Genomic DNA, 19,221 nt, shown 5'->3' with positions numbered 1-19,221 from the left:
TCCTTCAGAAAAAAACCTCACAGCATGCGATCAGGAAAGAAATCAGGGAAAATGTGTTAGAAAAAGATGAATTTGAACCAAGTCTGAAATGAGATTTGCAAATTTGATTTTTTTTAAGCTTTTCTCAGTGAAAGCTAAAATCAGACCTTTTATTTTTTTAATAACTTTCAGAATGTGATCCGTGATTTTACCACAGCCGCACTCGATTACTGCAGTTCTTTATATGCCAGCGCGCGCCAGGCACGGTTATGATGAGTGCAGTTAGTCCAAAATGCTGCTGCTCGTAAATGAAAAGACGAACATATTAAACTTACCTTTGTACGTTAAACTGGCTACCTGTACAGCTTAGGATTCATTTTAAAACCCTTATAAATGCTTGCATCGGCTTGCCCCTGAGATGTTTGATATTTACGGTTTTATTCTGCTTATCAGAGGCTTGAGTCAGCTGAACACTTCCAAGCACCAACCTGACTTCTACAGCTAATCGGTAAGCTTCACTAACAGTAGTCAACTTTTAAAAACTGTGCTAGTGGGCATCAGTTTAGCTCAGTGGGTGAGCAGACGCCAGTATGCCACATGTCCAGAGGCCTGGGTTTGACTCCAACCTGCCTCACTTTCCTGTCTGTGTTCCCCGCTCCACTATTACATAAAAAGGATTGTTTTAACATTAAAGTTGATACTCATGTGCTTTGGTTGATTTTAGGCTGACGTGCTGAAATTCAGCCTATTCTTTTTGCATTTTAATAAAATGCATACATGTAAAAACTTCTGATATTTTATGGATTTGTCATATAAATAATGATGAACTGAAGCTTTTTATGGGCCTCATGAATCAATATCCAATTTCCCCTGAGTTGTTTGCTGCAGGCTTTCTGTTGGGTATCCAGTGACTGTCCTTGATATTTTAAATGTCCATTTGCATGCAAGGAGCAAATTTTATCTTCAGTGTCTACCCAAAGGCTCAACTGTATGCAAATAACATTTTAAATATGAAAATACTCACAGTTATAAAAGAAAAAATAAATGTGTTAGCTCGTGGCTAAATGACAGCACTGCTGAGCGAAGTCCTGCTATGGCATCTTTAGGCTTTTTGGCCACAAAGCAATTATTTCCTTCATAAAGAAAATTACATACATTTAAATGATGGTTTGTTTTCTTCTTCTCGAGCTTGTTATTTTACAGAAGAGCACATAGAGAACATCTGTTATTCCTTGTTTTGTGCATTTACCTTTCTGATGGTCACTGAAGTAGCTGAAATAAGGCGGGCAGGTTATTGTAACCACCTCTCCGACCTGAGCTGAAGGCCAGCAGGCGATGATGTCCCACATGCCTTGGCATCCTGCCAGGTGAACATAACAACATCAGCATGGCATCGCTCATATTGTAAGAGACACACGTGCAAGCACCAACACCACGATTACAAAATGAAATCATGTTCAACACGAAAGCCATGAAATAATTAAATAAATAATTAATGGCAAGCAGCAGCTGCGTGGTATCATTCAGTTTCACTTTAGGGACGTAGTTACAGGTTTGCAGCTTTGTTAATGTCATAATATGGGTTAAAGAAAAACTCATTCATGGTGGTTTCATCTTCTATGCCTCCAATCTTCAAGCAACAGATTAATTTTATTTTTAAACATATTTATTTGTCACAATCAATATTTAATCAGTTTGACATTTATCTGAGATAATGGACTGCCTGAGAGTCTCAGTGGAAACTTTATCAGAGACACCTTGCTAATATGGAGTTAGGCCCCTTTTTGCCTTTAGAGCTACCTTAATAATAATTATTCTATAGATGAAACAATTTTTTTTGAAAAGATGGAGATTTTCATCCACAGTTGCTGCAGGTTTGCTGAGATCTGGTGACTGTGGATGCCGTTTGAGTTCAGTGAACTCACTGTCATATTTAAGAAATGATATAAAGTTTAAGATGATTCGAGCTTTGTGACATGGTGATACATGGCAAAATGGATCCATGCTTTCATGTTGTTTACACCAAATTCTGACTCTACAATCTGAATGTTGCAGCAGAAGTCAACAATCACCAGACCAATCAGTAGTTTTGTAATCTTCTGATCTGACCCTGTGTGAACTGTAACTTAAGTTTCCTGTTCTTAGCTGACAGCAGTGGCAAACAGTACGGTCTTCTGCTGCTGTAGCCCATCTGTTTCAAAGTCTATGCTCTTCTGCATACCTTTGTTGTATCAAGTGGTTATTTGAGTTGCTGTTGCCCTCTCATCAGCTTAACACAGTCTGGTCCTTCTCCTCTCACCTCTGCCACTACATTGTACTTTTGGTAGATTAATTTTTATAATTACCTTTTATCTTGTTTTCATTTAGGTTTTTGTTCTTTATTATTCTTACTTCTGCTCTCCACGGATTTCATTAGTAAGTTAGTAGTGAAATTTCTGTTTCTCACATGACACCGAGGCTTAAAAAAGCACACACTATGCATAATAAAAAGCTACTTTTGGCAGCTCTTGTTCACAAGGGGTGGGTAGCTGTGCATTTTTAATTTGGGTGATTTTTACATTGATGTCCTTATCTGATGCAAATCCTCAAAGTTTATTAAGGATAACTGCCTTCTACACTTGGTGCCTAGATATACAACCACATCTTAAAATGTCCACAAACTGCCTTTGATCTATTATTATTTTGAACATATTTTTAATTGTTTTTATTTTAAGTATTTTAATTTCTTAATTCATTTGATTATTTTATTTATAATTAGTTATTATTTTTTTATTAATCTAATAAAATCAAATAAAAAATACTAATTTCTAAATAATAATTTTGAAAAACAAAAGTGAAAACCTAGCAGTCTACAAGTGTTATTCAGCTGCACCTTTCAAATACATGACTTACTTACTTGACTTATAACACGCGAGTTAACCACAGGAAATGATGACACGAGCAATGCAAAGCAAACAAACAGCTTCTTCATGATATCTTGTGCAATCACCATATTGTCCTTTCATAAAATGTTTATACTTGATTAATGCTACATGCTAAAATCTACTTTCAATCAAAATGTTTTAATATCTAAACTATTATAAGAAAACCAAGGAACTGCTGAAGGATCCCTTGATGTATTATGTTGCACCGCCATAGGCTGTAAGCTTATGGTTCCTCACAAACACTCATGTTAACTGAGTTACTCAGGATGTGACCCCTGACTGCAACTTCAACTATCTTCCGGTTGAGGAAGGAGATAAGAAAGAAAAATAAGGGCCACTGCAGCAATAAAGAACGCTATTTCTACTGTACACTTAACGCAGCATGCTGTATGTACAGCATGTGTAGTGATTTTTTATTAAAATGAAAGGAAATGGAGATAGTGCCAACAACGTTTAACATCAATATTTCACTGCGTTCCTAAAGTCACAGGAAGGACAGCCAAGCAGATATCTCAGTGGGCCAAAAAGAGAAGCATACATTACATTTTGAATCTAAATTGGTGTCTGAGTTAAAAGGCATTGGTGTATTTTTACCCACTTTAACAGGAAAGAAGTTTACTACTGTTATGGTATGCATGTGGTGTCCTGTTCCTATGGCTTACTGCTGTGCCTCCCTGTTTGTGTCTCCTGCTGTTTGTCTGTCATTGTGTTACATGTTTCTATTTCAGTCTCTTCCTGTTTTATTTTGAAAATCATTTTCCCTCTCGTGGCCTAATGTGGCTGTTATGTCCTGCCTTTATTTGTTTCCTGTACATCTCATTGTGTCATCATGGGATTTAGGTCACCTTAAACCTGTCTTCTTCGTTGGTGTTGATTCTTCAGTCTCTGTCGGTTTACCTGGTAAACCTCCTGTCTCACCTCTTCCACGCTGAGCCTTCCGAGCTTTAATTTTCTAATAATTGTTATTATTTTTCTCACTTTCCTGCCACCTCCACCACCACTTTTTTATACTTGCAGCCTGTTCATCTACCTTCTTAATTTCCTGCTTTTTGAATTACTAAAGAGCACACTAACAACACAAAAGCCATGATGTGTACAGCTGTTAGGACTTCTGTTTTATAGTGTGCATGTAGATGTAGAGACAATTAATTTATACTGATAATAATTACGATTATTATTGTTGGAAGTTAAAGAAAGATACAAAAGGAACACTTATTCATGATGAAGGTGGGAAAATAGTGTACTGCTTGGTTAGTCTGAATGTAAAAATATGTCATTACATCAGTGTGTTTATAGCTGGTTGACTTGTGACAGTGATGAGCATGAATTGACACTTTCTTTTTTTAACAGGCTTTAACCTGTGGGCTAAATCGGCTTTGTGGATGGAAAAACAAACACTGGAATGATTACAAAAAGTCTAACATTATGCTATACTCGATCATAGTTAAACTCATAAGTTGTTGGACGAGTTGACTGCAGGACACTCCGTTAAGTTTCTGAAGAAATGTATTTGTTATATATAAATTCACACACTGTCTGACCTCGCCTCACTATATATTTACTAACTATGCCTCCCGTTTCCTTTAAATAGCCTTTTGCACACCCTAAAGAGCCGGAGAGACTACATATGTTTTCCATAATGACCTGAAGTGACGTTCCCAGAGGTGCTATTTTCACAACGCTCTTTCTCCAGCTGGATTTCGTTCACCACGTCGCACATCTGCACCGATAGCACCTGCGGACGAAACAGAAAGCGCATTTAAGTTTCAGGAGTGAAAAAATGCCTCTATTGGCTGCAACAGAAAGAACTTCTATTTCGCGAGGTGCACACAAGAACACCAGAAAGTATGAGCTTACAGTTATATTAGTAAACATTTTCTCATCACCGTCTTGCAACACCAGCTTTTCATGCTATATTTTATTAGACTGAACTAATGACTAATAATACGCTAAACAGAAAGGAATGTTCTCAAACTGAGCTTCTTTTTTTTTGCCAGGGAAATAGATTCTCTTGTGCAAATAAATTAGGGAGAGGAGAAGGGAGCCACTGAGTAATCTGCTGTGACTGTTCATCTGTGTCAACACAGGCTGAAAAATGCATGATGACAGCCGCTAGTGGAGAGCCGGTGGGTCAATGAAAATGTGTAAGACGAGCAGTGAGGAGCTTGAGAAGGTCACTGGAGATGAGGAGAGAAAAGTCGGCGTGAAGCAGAGCGTAGTCATGAACTCCTAGCGAAGAGCTTCAGTGTGCACCTTGCTAACCAAGCGGCAACGCTCAAAGCAGTAAAGGTCACAGTGAGGAGGGCTAAAGCACAAAGATGCATTTACGCTTGTTCGGCTCATCCTCTCTATAAGTGGTCCTTCATGAGTCCCGGCCACCTTTGAGCTGTCAAACATCAAATGATCCTCATCAATCATCCAGAAATGTCCTACTTAGTGCAGGGTTGAGTTCCCAAATGATATTACGTTGCTGTAAACAGCAGTCAGCGATGCAATCGGCACCCCGGGCGAGAGAAACACCTCAAACCATCACAAATGAAAAAGAACACGTCTCATTTTAGTAGTTTAATGAGGCATGGGATAGTCAGAGGTTCATCTGTTAAACAAGTGATCCTCTCGCAGCACAAACACTGATATATCAGCTGAATATTGGGCTCATATCAGCCGTCTTAACTGCCACAGGTCGAACACCAAATGAGGTGACATTTACACATGCTAATAAAAATGTCCCGCTTTATCAGCTGTCATAAAACAGTGATGAGAGGACCCACAAGCAGAACACAGAGGCAGGTGGGAGACACAAAACAAAAACAGAAGCACAAAAAGCACAGTCACACTAGATTAAAAATAGAACACCGTGTGATTAGTGAAAATTGACGGCTTCCCAGTGATGGAATTGAATTACAAGAAGATGGGGTGATTAACTGGTCGCTCATAGGTTAAGCATGCAATACCCTCAACCTCTAGATGACCATGTTCGATGTCAAGGTGATTGCTCAAGACACCTGGTAGGAGACAACCTGTCTCCAAGCAATCATCGTCTGACTTGGACTGACTGCAATCACGCTTCATTAGTGAAGCTTTGCAAACAATTGCCATCTAATTTATAAACACAGATTTCTATGACATTACAATCAGTCTGAGTGTGTCTGCTGTGATGAGCGCAACTTGTCTGCAACATGTTTCTTTGCGATAGGAGACTTGACCTAACTGGTTGCCAGTGTTATATTCCTGTTTAAAAGTGAGGTCACTCAGTAAGCAGTATCACATACACTCAGGACCATTACATCAACATTAAAAATACTGGGAGCCCCCAGTGCTACCCCTCAACCTCCTAGTAGACACGCTTACTGTTACTGCATTCACAAAATTTTCAGCAAACTTGACCTCTCACCTTGACCTTGAGGTCAAGGTCACTGAGATTCGAATTTGAGATTTTTAGCAGGTATATCTATGAAATCGAGTTGTCCACCCGCTCGACAGGGTGACAACAACACCCCATCAGCCTTTTTTTAGTAGTAAAAATCTATTCAAGTTTAACTTTTAAGTGACACCGACTTTTACTTTTAATTAAAGTTCAAATAGTAGAATCCAAGTGGGACCCAGCTTTGGGAACAACAAATTGGTGCAGTCTCAATGCTTCTGGCAGCAACAGAGTTAGTTCAACAACAACTCCCTTCTCATTATATTAGACTTAGATTAAAATATTATGAGGAGCAGTAAATTATTCTTGAATGAGATCAGGAAGGCTGGAGTGCTTTACTTCACAACTCTGTTTTTATTCATGCATAAATAACGCTTACAGGAGCAGTTCCAGGATTTTGTTTTAGATTCGGGTGGCACAGGGGGATCCAGCAAGTAGTAGGGGTGGGGGGTTGTTTCTACCAGATGTTGACCAGTTGATGATTTGCTGAGTTACAATGATGGCAACATGCACAGACCTCCTGCCTCCATATATTAGGAGACCAGTAATCAAATAGCAGATGCCCTGATGCACAAGATCTAACAGCGATTTAAACAGATAAGAAATAGTCTGTTTTCAACAGTAAATATATTTAATTTTAACAGAGTGGTAGGACTAGCGAGACCTCTTTATCCCCTGTGTTTATCCACCCATTGTTGCATTTTGTTCCAGGGGCCTCCCTTTAGCCCCACCTTTGACACTTTGATGAAAACTATATATAACTGATGAGGATGTTTATCAATCTAGGAACCCACCTTTGTTGTCACAGCTTTACTAACCTAACATAAAGGTAACTAAAACAATCCCCCAGTGACTGACCTGCAAACAATGATTGATCAAACACAAGAAAAGCTGTCAGAAGAAGCTACTACTGGCTGCTCCCATATGCTGTGGAATCACCACAGTGGGTTTAATTTTGTTTGACATGGTAGTTTGTACACCAGTTACCCTTCCTGTCATCCCCCAAGATCAAACTTGGGGGTTTAATTTTTTAAGCAAATGTGCAAACCACTACACTACACCACGTCTTTAATAAACTGTATCTACCTGTAAGTTTCATTAATAAAGAATATTCTTCGACGCAGCTCCCTATTTACTGGCCGCGACAGACTATAGCACACAAACCAGTGTAAACTGGATACCTGTGACAGAGGCTGTCAACAACATTGTTGCAGTTGTTTTAAAATTCTGGGGAAAATATTCTGAAACCAGCATCTCTTCCCACTCCGTCATTATGTTTACACAAAGTAAATTGAGCAAGATTTTGTTTATTGCACCTGAGAAGATTGCTTTGGATTGTATGAAAGCTCCAAATTACCAGGGAAATTTTGTGTTTTTTAAGATAATCTCTATATGAGGCATATTCATTTAACAATCAATACAATCGTGATTTTGTGGGGTTTCGTTTTGTTACATTTACACGCACTCAGACTTTTTTTCCGCTTACTTAATGTGCTGCATCACCTTTGCGATGAACTTTGTGGGCAAATGTTTAAAGATAGTGCGACAAACAGAGGAAGACTAAAACAGTTTAGCTGTTTTAATATATATACATATATATATATATATATATAATCAGGACTTCTTTGTTTTCTTGGCATTTGAAATGTTTCTATTTATTCAAGCTTAATGCGTTTTAGTTTAACCTTGTGATATCTATCGGCTGTCTAAAAATGGCAAACCATTGCCTCCAGTGAGAGCACATATAAGGATTTTCTCATCTGATGCCTTTTCAAGCAGAACAACACTCTCCATTTATTTACAAACTGTTTAACGGTCAGCAATCAGAAGAATGACATTTAAAAAATTACTTGAGATTGCTTGTTGTTCTGCCAGGGCTATGGTTCATGTTTTCCCAGACTGAGTCCTTCCTTCTTGGATATTAATAATTCAAACATTGTAAAGTATAATAAGATGGCTTTCCTTTAAAAAGTTAGCAAAATAAACAATTTTAATGATGAAGTTCAGTGCACGGTACGAGCCATGTAAAACCTCGCTGTAATTTGCCTGTCTACACTGCACTGCCTTCCCTGAGTGTTACTCATTGCCTCGCTTGCTCTCTTGAAGGTCATCCTGACACTCTCATAATCCACACAACTTTGGGATGAGAGTCTTTGCCTGTGACTGATTACAGCAGAAAGTCCAACATATCCTCAGGAAATGGTAGCAGCACTGCTAACTCTCATGTTGGGCAGACCTTTCAGTAACCCTGTTTTTCATTTGAATGATGCTGATGGTAAGACAATGTAAGAATGAAGCACTTTAGAGATGATCTGGATCCAGAAACCTCTCTGAAAGGAAAATCCTCATAGTGAGTTTACATTGCAGTCTACAAGTTCCTCCAGTCTGTGACAGAAAGTTTTATTATGTGCACGAGTGATTTAACATCTCCACTGCAATTATAATGTCAAGTACAGTGACGGTTACATTAGTCACTAAAAGCTCCTTTTAAAAAAATCATTACACCATTGAGAATATTTGTTTGCTATCACTATAGTGTTATTAAATGTGTGCAAAATGGTGTAGTAATGATATCACTTTAATAGGGTTCACCAATGCACTAAATGTACTGATCAAAACATTATATTTACTTTGGCAGATGCAGATTAAAGCTGATTTGCATCTGTAGTCAGCAAATGTTGGAAAACCCCACAGCAGTCTGATTACCCAGAGTCAAACATTCACTCACTGGCCACTTCTTTAGTTATACCTTACTTGTATTGCGTTGGGCTACCTTATGGCTGACTGAACTATGTGACAGAAACATCAGAGATTTGGCTCAGAGTCAGTGACATGATAGTGTCATGCAGCTGCTGCAGATTTGAGCAATTTGAGTACCACGAACTAACTGTTTGAGCCACTGTTTTGAGTTTGTAGCTGACAGGAGTAGACCTTGGTGTGGTCTTCTGTTCCCAGAGCCCATCTGCTTTAAGGTTTACCATGTTGTGCATTCAGATATGCTCTTCTGCACACCTTGGTTTTAACATGTGATAATTTGAGTTACTGTTGCCTTCCTATCAGCTCAAATTCTCCTCAACAAGGCATTTTCAGCCAGAGAACTGGCGCTCACTTGGTATTTTCTATTGTACAGATTCCTGTAAACCCTAGAGATGGTTGTTGTGTGAGAGAATCCGAGTAGATCAGCAGTTTCTGAAATACTCAGACCGACACCAACAACCATGCCAAAGTGACTTAAATCACCTTTCTTCCCCATTCTGATACTCAGCTTGAACCTCAGCAAGTCATTCTGAGCATCTCTACAAGCCTTTGAGTTGCTGCCTTGTGATTGGTTATTTAGTGTGTTAAGCAGCTAACCTACTGCAACATTTAGCAGCCAAACAATTGTCTGGTACTTATAGAGTGCTTATCTACTCTGAGTCTTCAGAAGATGTTTCTACCAAAAGATTCATTTACCTATTCATACAGCACTTTATTCTATGCCTTTAAGCACTTCAGTCACATGGATGTCACACTGTCTGATGGATCCATCAAGAGTCAAGGGAAATTTAGTGTCTTGCCTTGAAATTTAGGAGGACCTGAGGATCAAGCCACCAACCTTCTGTATAGAAGGTGACCAGCTCTACCTCTGGAGCCACAGCTGTCCTATATCAGGGACTTCATCGTGGAGACCAAAAATGGTAAGATCCAGCTCAAACCAGAAACGCCCAAGTTGCAGTTTGATGTCTTAATGATCTTAGAAAAATCCTGGAGACTAATTATAAAATATCTTGAAAGGACAGCCATTAACAACATCATACAGTTGAAAATCTAAATTTCGAATTTTTTGACTTTTGTAATCTACTGTCAAAGATTGTTTTCTGATTACTTGTTTTATTTATATTTTAGCAAAAGTATCTGGCATACCCTTCTCAATAATTTGAATGGCCAGCAATGTTTCAGGACTTGCATGTCTCCACGCATGTCTTTAGCAATGTCAACTGTGATTGGTCAGTAGAAATCAGACTACAAAATAAAATCAAAAAACAGGACAATAATCTTCTTGTTGGATATCATTTTCCAAAGATGGTTCCCACCTCCATGTTTACAGTGGGGAGCAGCACTTTCATCATTGTGACCAAATAACATTTTGTTTCTCCTCATGACTGCAGATGAAGCAAAAAATGATAGAAGTGCCTGGACAATGGCCACTGGCATCAAACCAGTGTCCGTTGGACTGTCTGCCTTGAACGCCACCAGCAGAGCCCAGATTCACAGAATGGCCAGTGGTGATCCTTGGATTCTTTTTCACCTCTCTGAAAACTTTTGGCTTCCGACAACGTCCTCTGAGATTTTCCACATGTCTAATACTTTGCATGGAGCCGGATAACAGCTCAACTACAGCCACAAAAGTGCCAACTGAGTTCCTTTGTTGAGCCATGAATGTCCACAGACCAAGAAATGCTGAGACTAATTATAAAATATCTTTGAACAGGACTATTTGGAATGGTATGGAACTTTGGATTTTCCCAGAGACTGTAACAGTTTGTTATGAATAATGTGTGATTTTTGGTCAAATGTAAAAGGTTTTTTTTCCACAATCTTGTACATCATATTATCTGTATGTGTCATTTCCAGTCAAAAAATACTATGAGTAAAAGTAACTTTAAGTTTTCCTTTTAGGTATAAATTATGTATTTGAATTGTTTTTCCTTTTAAATTAAGTTTTGAATTACCCCATTATATACTGCAGATTTGGTCTTAGGTCATGTTGTTGATGTGAACTGCCTTGTTATTTTTGGCAATAAAAGTTAAAAAAAACAAAAACAGGACAATAAATTGTGTCCCTTTCATACAGATTCTGTTAACATGCAAGTATTTACTTATAGAGATTAATATACAGCAAGACACTCAATAAGTTTAAATACTTAAACTTTATCTGTTTGTGTTTTAAACTCTAGTGATTATGCATGCTGACTCCCCACACTATAACAGGGCCATCCTGAATCTCATTAACACCCAACAACCGTGTTGTCTCTACAATGACAAATCTGCATTTAAATTCTTTTTTTTTTTTATGTTTATTTGAATGAATTGTGTTTTCTAATGATAATAATAATAATAATAATAATAATAATAATAATAATAATAATAACAAGATCTGGGTAACAGCCAACAATTTCAAATATGACAATGATAATTAAAGTTGCTTCGTGTCTTGCAGCTTTTGCAAAGTGTAACTCATTTTGAATGTGAAGTTTCCCAAAAGCCATTAATGCTGCATAAACAGAAGACAAACTGAAACAAAGTCCCTCATCAGGGAAGAAAACAGACATAGCAGTGGAATGTGTGCATGGCTTTCTACTGTAGGCTGCTGGGATCAAGCTTTCTCTATTGCATGGAGGTAGTTTATTAGTTCACATAATCCTGTATATTGTGAATAGAGCCAGAGCACACAAAGAGGTAGACCAATGATAAAACAGTCATCAGAGTTCACGGCAAGGGATTCATACAGCTGGAGTGATACAGGAGGGGAGGAGATGTGACAGTGATTTATAACTGAGCTCAAAAAGGAGGAGACAAAAACTAAGTGCTTGCCGCTTGAGATACTGGAAACCTACTAATACCAAGCACTTAGACAGCCAACTATGGAGATGACTGTATTGAGGAATGAATTAAAATGTCAGCGCCAAACTACGCAAAATTGTACAGATGATAAGTGGACCTCATCAAAGACTCAGCTACAAACACGTATACACACAGAACACATATGCATGTTGTCTCAGCGTGGAAAACGTTGCATAAATACCTGCAGGATTTAAAGTTTTGGTTGCGTAGACCTCATCATGAGCAGTGCCAGGATGCTGCTCTAAGTTTTTAGTGATTGTTGTTATTCAAAGTGGCTCCCAGCCTGTCATTGTTTGAGATAACAATCAAATTTAAAAAAGGAGGAAGAGCTGAGAGAAGAATGAAAGGTGAAACTCGTGTCTGACATCGTGGACTAATGTGTTTTTGCCAATTCTACACTTCACTGAACAAAAAATAAAGCAGCATGTACATAACGGTTGCCTGTTGTTACAAATCTGCCAAAAATGAAGGATTAAACACCGTGCAAGCCAAACAAACAAGAGCACAGGACACGTCTGACTCGACTTGAGCAGTATTTTGAATTGCTCTCAGTTACTGAGAACAATGTGCTTATGCATGGCCTTCAAAGAGCTTGAGTGATTATCATGTTGTTTCTGAATGATCAAACATCAGGCTGTGGATTTATGTGGTTCCAATTATGCAGTGTTGTTTCCAGTTGCCAGTACAAGTGTCAAAATCAGCTGATGGAGTAGCTGCCGACACATATCTGTAACCAATAACCAAAAGCAGCTCTGCGTGTCTATCTGCTTTAACACAACTTGTTGCTCTATGATTAGTTCAGAGCGAGGTTTCATCAATTGTGCCATATTTGTGAAATACAATCTTTGATAAATAAAGCTAACATTTTGGAATATTTCACATCAGTCTTTCACAGCGCAGTTTTCTCCACATACATCCTAATGGACCAAACGCCTATTTGTCTGTTTGTTTGTTTGTTTGTCCAAAAACTCCTCCTACACAATCAGGAGCTGAACAACCAAACTTGACACACAGGTACCTCTTCAGCCACAGAAGGTTCTTATCAATATTACATATATGATGTAATCCTGTTGCCTAGCAACCACCTACGATGGGCTCAAACGAGTAACTTTTAATGTCCGTGCACCTATAACACCTCGAAAAATCATTGTTTTATTTTAAATTCACCACAGCATCTAATTTATATGCACAAAACTATGACATGTAGATATTATGATGCCATTGCGTGGCCATAAGAGGCTATATAATGGACAACACAATAGTAGACTAGAGCGAGATTTATATAGTAGAGCAGGCTTGGAGTGTTGCAGGGATTAATTTTTATGCAATAGGCCTCATATTTATCTTTTATTTTTTTCATATAAATACGATTTACAACCCCTATTTTTTCAGTGTGATTAAGTATTACAGTTTGCCAACAGCACGAACAGACCAAACAATACCGTAACATCCGCACGTGCTAGTATTTAAAAAAGATCCTATTACATGCACATTTAGAAAAGCTTTGAACTGCATTCTTATGGCCTTCTCCTTCCTTAGACGACTGTTTTTGATTGCACACCATTACTTTCTGAAGCATTCTTTATGTTTATCCTTTGAAAGTAATCCTATAATGCTACAGATATTTTCATTTCTATTTTTGTGCAGGCAAAGTTTGGAAATGCTGACTTACTGTGTGACTGCAGAGAGAGTGGAAACATCTCTAAACTTTAAGAGCCCATGGTGGAAGAAGTATTCAGTGCCTTCACTTGCTTACTTTAAGAAGCAATATGATACTACTGTTAAAATACTCCACGAGTAGAAGTGTTTTACTATCTTACATGATTTTTTAGGGGTAATATAACTGATTCATTAATGTGTTTGCTGAGTTTTACTGCTGCAGACATTTAAGGTTGAGCTATTTTGAACAAACTTCATAAACTGTTGGATGGTTTAATCTGCACCATGTGTTTGTAGGATCAGAGCCCTGTGAGAACTATGCATCTCAAAGCCCTGTTTTCTGCATTTTCTAGCTTTATTTTAAGTTTATAACCTGCTAATATTTAAAAAGAATTGTCAGCCAACAAAGGAACACTATATCCTTCAGCCTGATTTTATTTTAAAATCACCAAATTTGGAGATATGCGGTTTGCCTTGAATTGAGAGGAGGAATATGATAGTTTTAATATGTCACTAAAGCTTACGGACAAATACATAATATTAATATTTGTCTCTGAGACGGAGTAGAGATTTAAATGATCATAAAATTCAAAACAGCACCTGAGTAGCTGTACTTAGTTACATTCAGCCACTGGTACAGACACATAAGGATATTAAGGCAGAAAATATATTTGCTTTTTTTTCACACTTGAACCGAAACAGAAAAGTCATTTCCAAGCATCGGAACGGAAACTGTTTGAAGAAATGAAATACGTTTGGGCTGCACCTCCCACACCACCCCACAGTGTAAATGGGTTTCTGTGATTATTTGGAAGAAAAGTTCCTTAAGGTTTTTCTCGCCTGGCTTCATATTCAGAGAGAGACGAGGAAGAGAAATCATTATTGCCCCCACCATCACCACCACCTCTCATCCCTGTCCCTGCTCTTCTCCTTCTCCCATCTGCATTCTGTTAAATCAATAACAGCAACATCCAGCCACTAACATACCCTTTTTAACCACTTTCTTCACTTCACTCAGCACCACAACTCCTTATTGGACATATTGATGAAACATGTCACGGTGTGTTATTATAAAGCAGCCACCTAAAGACTTAGGGGGGGGAAAAAGAGACAAATAAACTGCATATGAGCCAATAAAGTATGTCAACTAATCACACATCTGGCTAAGCTAAAACGTCAGGCTGAGCCTGATATCAAAGAGTCGTGAGAGGTGAGCGGGGAGAAATTCTCACACAGGCACTTACAGTAGATGTTCACAGTGTAGTCTGGCTGAAGAGAGCTTCTGTGGAAAGCATTGAGGAAGCCTCGCTTCAGGGACAGATGACTCAGATCAGCACAAGATTATAACCATTAGTAGATATTTGTCTATTTTTTTTGTCTCCCACATGTCTGAAAATTGTAACAAAAAACCTCTTCAGTTCACTGAAACTACAGGTTCCTGACAGAGATCAGATGAATAATGAGTAAATCTCTGCCATCAGTTACTGAAATGCAGTGAGAGCCCTCTTTATATTCCAAATATTTTCAAATATTGACTGTTGTGAAGCGGTGCTATTGTGTAATAAAAAAATAAAACTGAAGTGAAATTGACAAAACATTTCTGAAAAATGAGGCAAAAACTGACGGCGCTTCGGTTTGTTGCTCACAAAAGGACCAAAAGGTACAACCGAGCAGACCAGCAGAGACTCATGCCTCGCTCCTGCTTACATCTACAGTGAGTGTAATTTTAAGGAGATGCGGGAAAGCCTATGCATCCATCACTCACAGTGCAGGCTTAGACAAACTCCCTGCAGCAACACTGAGTGCCACTAAAAGGTGACTTATTACCAGGTGGCAATGCTCAAAGGCTTTCTATGTAATTATATAAACCTAGAGAAAGTACAACTATTTACTAAAGTAGTAAAAATAGAGCCAAGGTAAATTACTCCACTCATCCACCTGGGAGAATGGATGAAAATAGTGGGGAGCCCTGTATGAGGTGTCCACTTGTATACAATGAATCAAACAGGCGGAGGAACAAAGTAAAAAGCAGCCAGGCGGGTGGATTTCACACACAAAGGTTTCACAGCGAATTCTGATCTGAACCACTATCATGTGCGATCTTTAAGAATTTAGAGGACTTTTATTTTACTACACTCACGGTTTAAAAAAAAAAGCCAACTGTTCACGTTGCCAGCTACTGAAATTACCTAACCACACATATATTGCTGGGTGGAAGCAGCCTAGTTTATCTTTTTAAAGCCAGATGTCTTACGAGGAGATGAACGGGAAATATCATAGAGCGGGAAAAGTAAAATAGTAGTAAAAGGGTTTTTGTTTTATTACATTAAACACACTCGAAAATGTTTTTTTAAGAGTCCAACGGCGGATTTAATCTAATATGCCTTTAGTAAAAGTATATATTAATGGTTTCAGTATGAAGAGAGACAGAGACTTACTTTTGGCAGATATCCGCACAACACCAGAAGGAGCAGCTGTGCAGAATCCATCCTGTCCTTAGATTTTTTTCTTCTCTTTGGGTAAAAAACCTCCTTTGGAGACTGGTTTAAGTGTTTCAGGAGAAGTGAGTGCGTATGTTTACGCGTGTTTAGGTGTGTGAGGTAAACCGCCTACGCTCCATCGGATTGCGCTTTTCTGTGTGCGCTCCTCCGGCAGGAGAGCTGCGTCTGCTTCCCTGTACCCGCCCCCTCTCCCATTCACAACTCCACGCCGCCTGTCACGTCCCTGAAGACTGCTGACAAGTCTGTCAGGCTGGTTAATTGTGAACACAATGCATGCGTTTGTGGACAAACACGCCGATTCTCCACAGCGAGGCTAGTGACAACACACACTGCGGAATAAAACCTGCAAGTGTGGGTTGGTGTTTTCCTGCAGATTTTATGAAGTATTGTGTTGCATATCTTAGAACCATAGATGATTGCATTACTCAAAGAGTCAAAACATTGATTATGGAGAGAATAAGAATATTACAATCAGAAATAAATATGACGTACAATTTTATATGTTTCTTTCTTAAACATAAAATATTTACCAAGCTGACTCACTAAATATTTGCCGTGCGTATTGTTTTCTTGCTTAGTGTTTTCTTCTTGGCGTGCGTCACTACTTTGCATTTCACTACCATAAATCAAGAGGGGGCTGTGAAACTAACTGCAGGGAAGCATAATGTTTGTATATGCTTGTATACAGTACGACACAGAGAAAGTCACTGTGAAGACATCCATTGGTTTGTAGATTGGAGGTTCTGACGCCTGGTTTAAGCACTTTTATCTTTTGCAGCTGGATGTTTGGACAGGAGCAGTGAAGTGTTGAGTTATAAGCTAAGAAAAGCTAGCTTGGTTATCAGAGCCCATCCATCTGTATTGGTATAGCATTCAGACAGATAGCTGCTAACTGTGCTAACTTTTAAATAAAAATATTGCTAGACTTTCACTTAGTGGTGCAGTGGCTAGCACTGTTGATTTACAGCAAGAAGGTCCTGGGCTCGAACCGCTAAGCATGCTGGGTAAGTTTGCGGGTTTAATTTTTAAGGTAAAGCGTTTAGCTTTTGCTAAAATTACGGGATACTGCGCTTAAATCTAAACCAGGAGGAATTTGTTTTGGTGTCATGGTGTAATAAAAGAGTGGCACAGAAATAGAATATAGGATAGCATATGCAATACATACATAGCCATATAAATATTAATATAAGTAAATGTAAATGGTAAATAAATATTATATATACTAGTCCCTAAGGACCCACACATATCCAGACATCCATATACCAACTGCCTACAGATATAGAATATTACCAAATACAGAAATTAGAATCCAAATTAGAATTTGAAAAATATGTAAATGCTATGAGCAATAAGGGAGGAAATGCAATATGTAGGTGGAACATGATGTGCAAAATGCTTGTATTGAATCCAGTGTGCAAAGCTATTATAGCCTGTGTAAGTAAGTGCCTTATTGTAACACATTAATCGAGTAGTGATCGAAGTAAGGGGGCGTAGTAAAGTAGTCCGACAGCCTGGGGAAAGACAGAAGATATAAATAAGTAAAGCTTTCAGACAAATGTAGGTTGCGCTATATTAACAATATTTTTTATCGCTGAGATAGAGCACTGATGATATTCAGTGATATGAAATGGAAATGTATCTTGAACTTTTACTGAAGCTCAGTATGAGTCATCTGAGTTAAACTGCACCACTTGTCATTTTTGATTAAAAATATATATAACATCGTCAATGTAGGCCACTTTATATTATTCAAATTATATTGTAATGACACCAGTCACATAAATGACATTAGCTAGCTGTTGTTTACAAGCTAACGTTTTACATTTGGCTAACAGTCTTGTTTTTATGTGACTATAGTCTCTCAGCCTCAGACAGATCTAGTAAAAGTAAAAACAAATGAGGCAAAATGAAGATTTTCTCCTCCATCTATGTTGAGGAATGATAAGGTCTGTAGCTGCTAGGCAACAGAAGCGGCGCATCGTAGGCTAGACCGTCCCATTTAACAACCGCTCACTTCGGCTCTTCGTGATAGGCCACGTCCTTCGAAGGATGCTTAGGGCACACTTAATTTGATAGCTCTGTGATGGATTGGACCTGCAAGTAACTGCCAATGATAGTTGAGACAGGCTCCAGTCCGCCCTCCTGAATTAGATGAAAAAAAAATGGATGGATGGAATTTCACTCACACAAAAATCAGGAGTACAGACTTCTTGAATGTACTCTGTTAGCAATTAACTACAAGAAGATGTATCATTTGCTGGGTAATTGCACCGAAAATGCTAAAAAACAGATATGAAAGCTTGAATTAGGAGATGTTAGACCTAGCAGCCTGTGTTAGCATCCGCCTACCAAATAAAGTGACCATCTAACTTTAAGCCATTAAGTCTGGACATTTTAACTGGGAACTAGGAACAATGAACCCAGCTTCCCTGTTCCCTGCTTGAGGATCGCACTTAAAACTCTAAACTTAGGCAAGACTGAATCAAACTCCTGCAAAAAAAAACAGAGAATGTAATAATCTTACTGACATCTGACACATAAAATGGCACAATGGTAACTTGAATAATGAGTAATTTAATGTACCTGCAAAAAAAAGCAGCCTAAATGCATCTTTGTTTGGGAACCATTGCCATATATCCACTCTTACAACAGTATAAATTAATCAAATAATCCTTGAAGGTTTGATAATAAGATAAAGGTTTCTGAAAGTTTTCTGAAAACAAAAGTTATGAGGTTGAAGATGCGCTCTGTGGTTGTAGCGGCAGGAAGGAGGAGACGCGTCTATTGCAGGTGGCCAGCAGCTCGTTACCCTAATGTTGGGGTAAAAGCCTGATGTGACACAAGGGTAAGAAATCTATAAAGAGGGATGCACTGAACAGCTACTTCCTTCAATGACAAAAAGTCCATTACCCAAATTGAAGTGGGCAATCCCTTTGTAATTGCTAATGCATAAAGATGAGCACAGTGTGAGCAAAAATAACATGCCGCACCAAGTGAGAGACACAAAATTGCCTATAAGTTCTCGCAGAGCCTCTAAAATCCTCTCGTCCCCTGCAGTCACACAAATACACTCATCATCCTGACTGCAGCATCGGGCGACCCCTCCATCTTCTTAAGTCGCAGCGGTGCC

The 19,221-nt window shown here is 38.5% G+C and overlaps 1 protein-coding gene across 1 annotated transcript in view; it reads right to left on the bottom strand.

Moving 5' to 3' along the window:
- The window catches only part of vipr1b (vasoactive intestinal peptide receptor 1b), a 54,523-nt gene extending 38,293 nt beyond the window's left edge, over window positions 1-16,230 (bottom strand). The window contains exons 1-3 of the mRNA XM_031732571.2: window positions 16,029-16,230; window positions 4,548-4,638; window positions 1,229-1,339 (exon numbers count right to left, since the gene is read on the bottom strand). Of these exons, the coding sequence (XP_031588431.1) occupies window positions 1,229-1,339; window positions 4,548-4,638; window positions 16,029-16,079 (253 nt within the window). The 5' untranslated portion in view covers window positions 16,080-16,230. The remainder of the gene's footprint in view (window positions 1-1,228; window positions 1,340-4,547; window positions 4,639-16,028) is intronic.
- Window positions 16,231-19,221: the final 2,991 nt, after the last annotated feature.

The sequence above is a fragment of the Oreochromis aureus genome, linkage group 9 (genome assembly GCF_013358895.1).
Source record: "Oreochromis aureus strain Israel breed Guangdong linkage group 9, ZZ_aureus, whole genome shotgun sequence".
Classification (NCBI taxonomy): domain Eukaryota; kingdom Metazoa; phylum Chordata; class Actinopteri; order Cichliformes; family Cichlidae; genus Oreochromis; species Oreochromis aureus.
The sequence above is the reverse complement of the archived record's forward strand: the minus strand, read 5'-3'. Positions and strand labels throughout refer to the sequence as shown.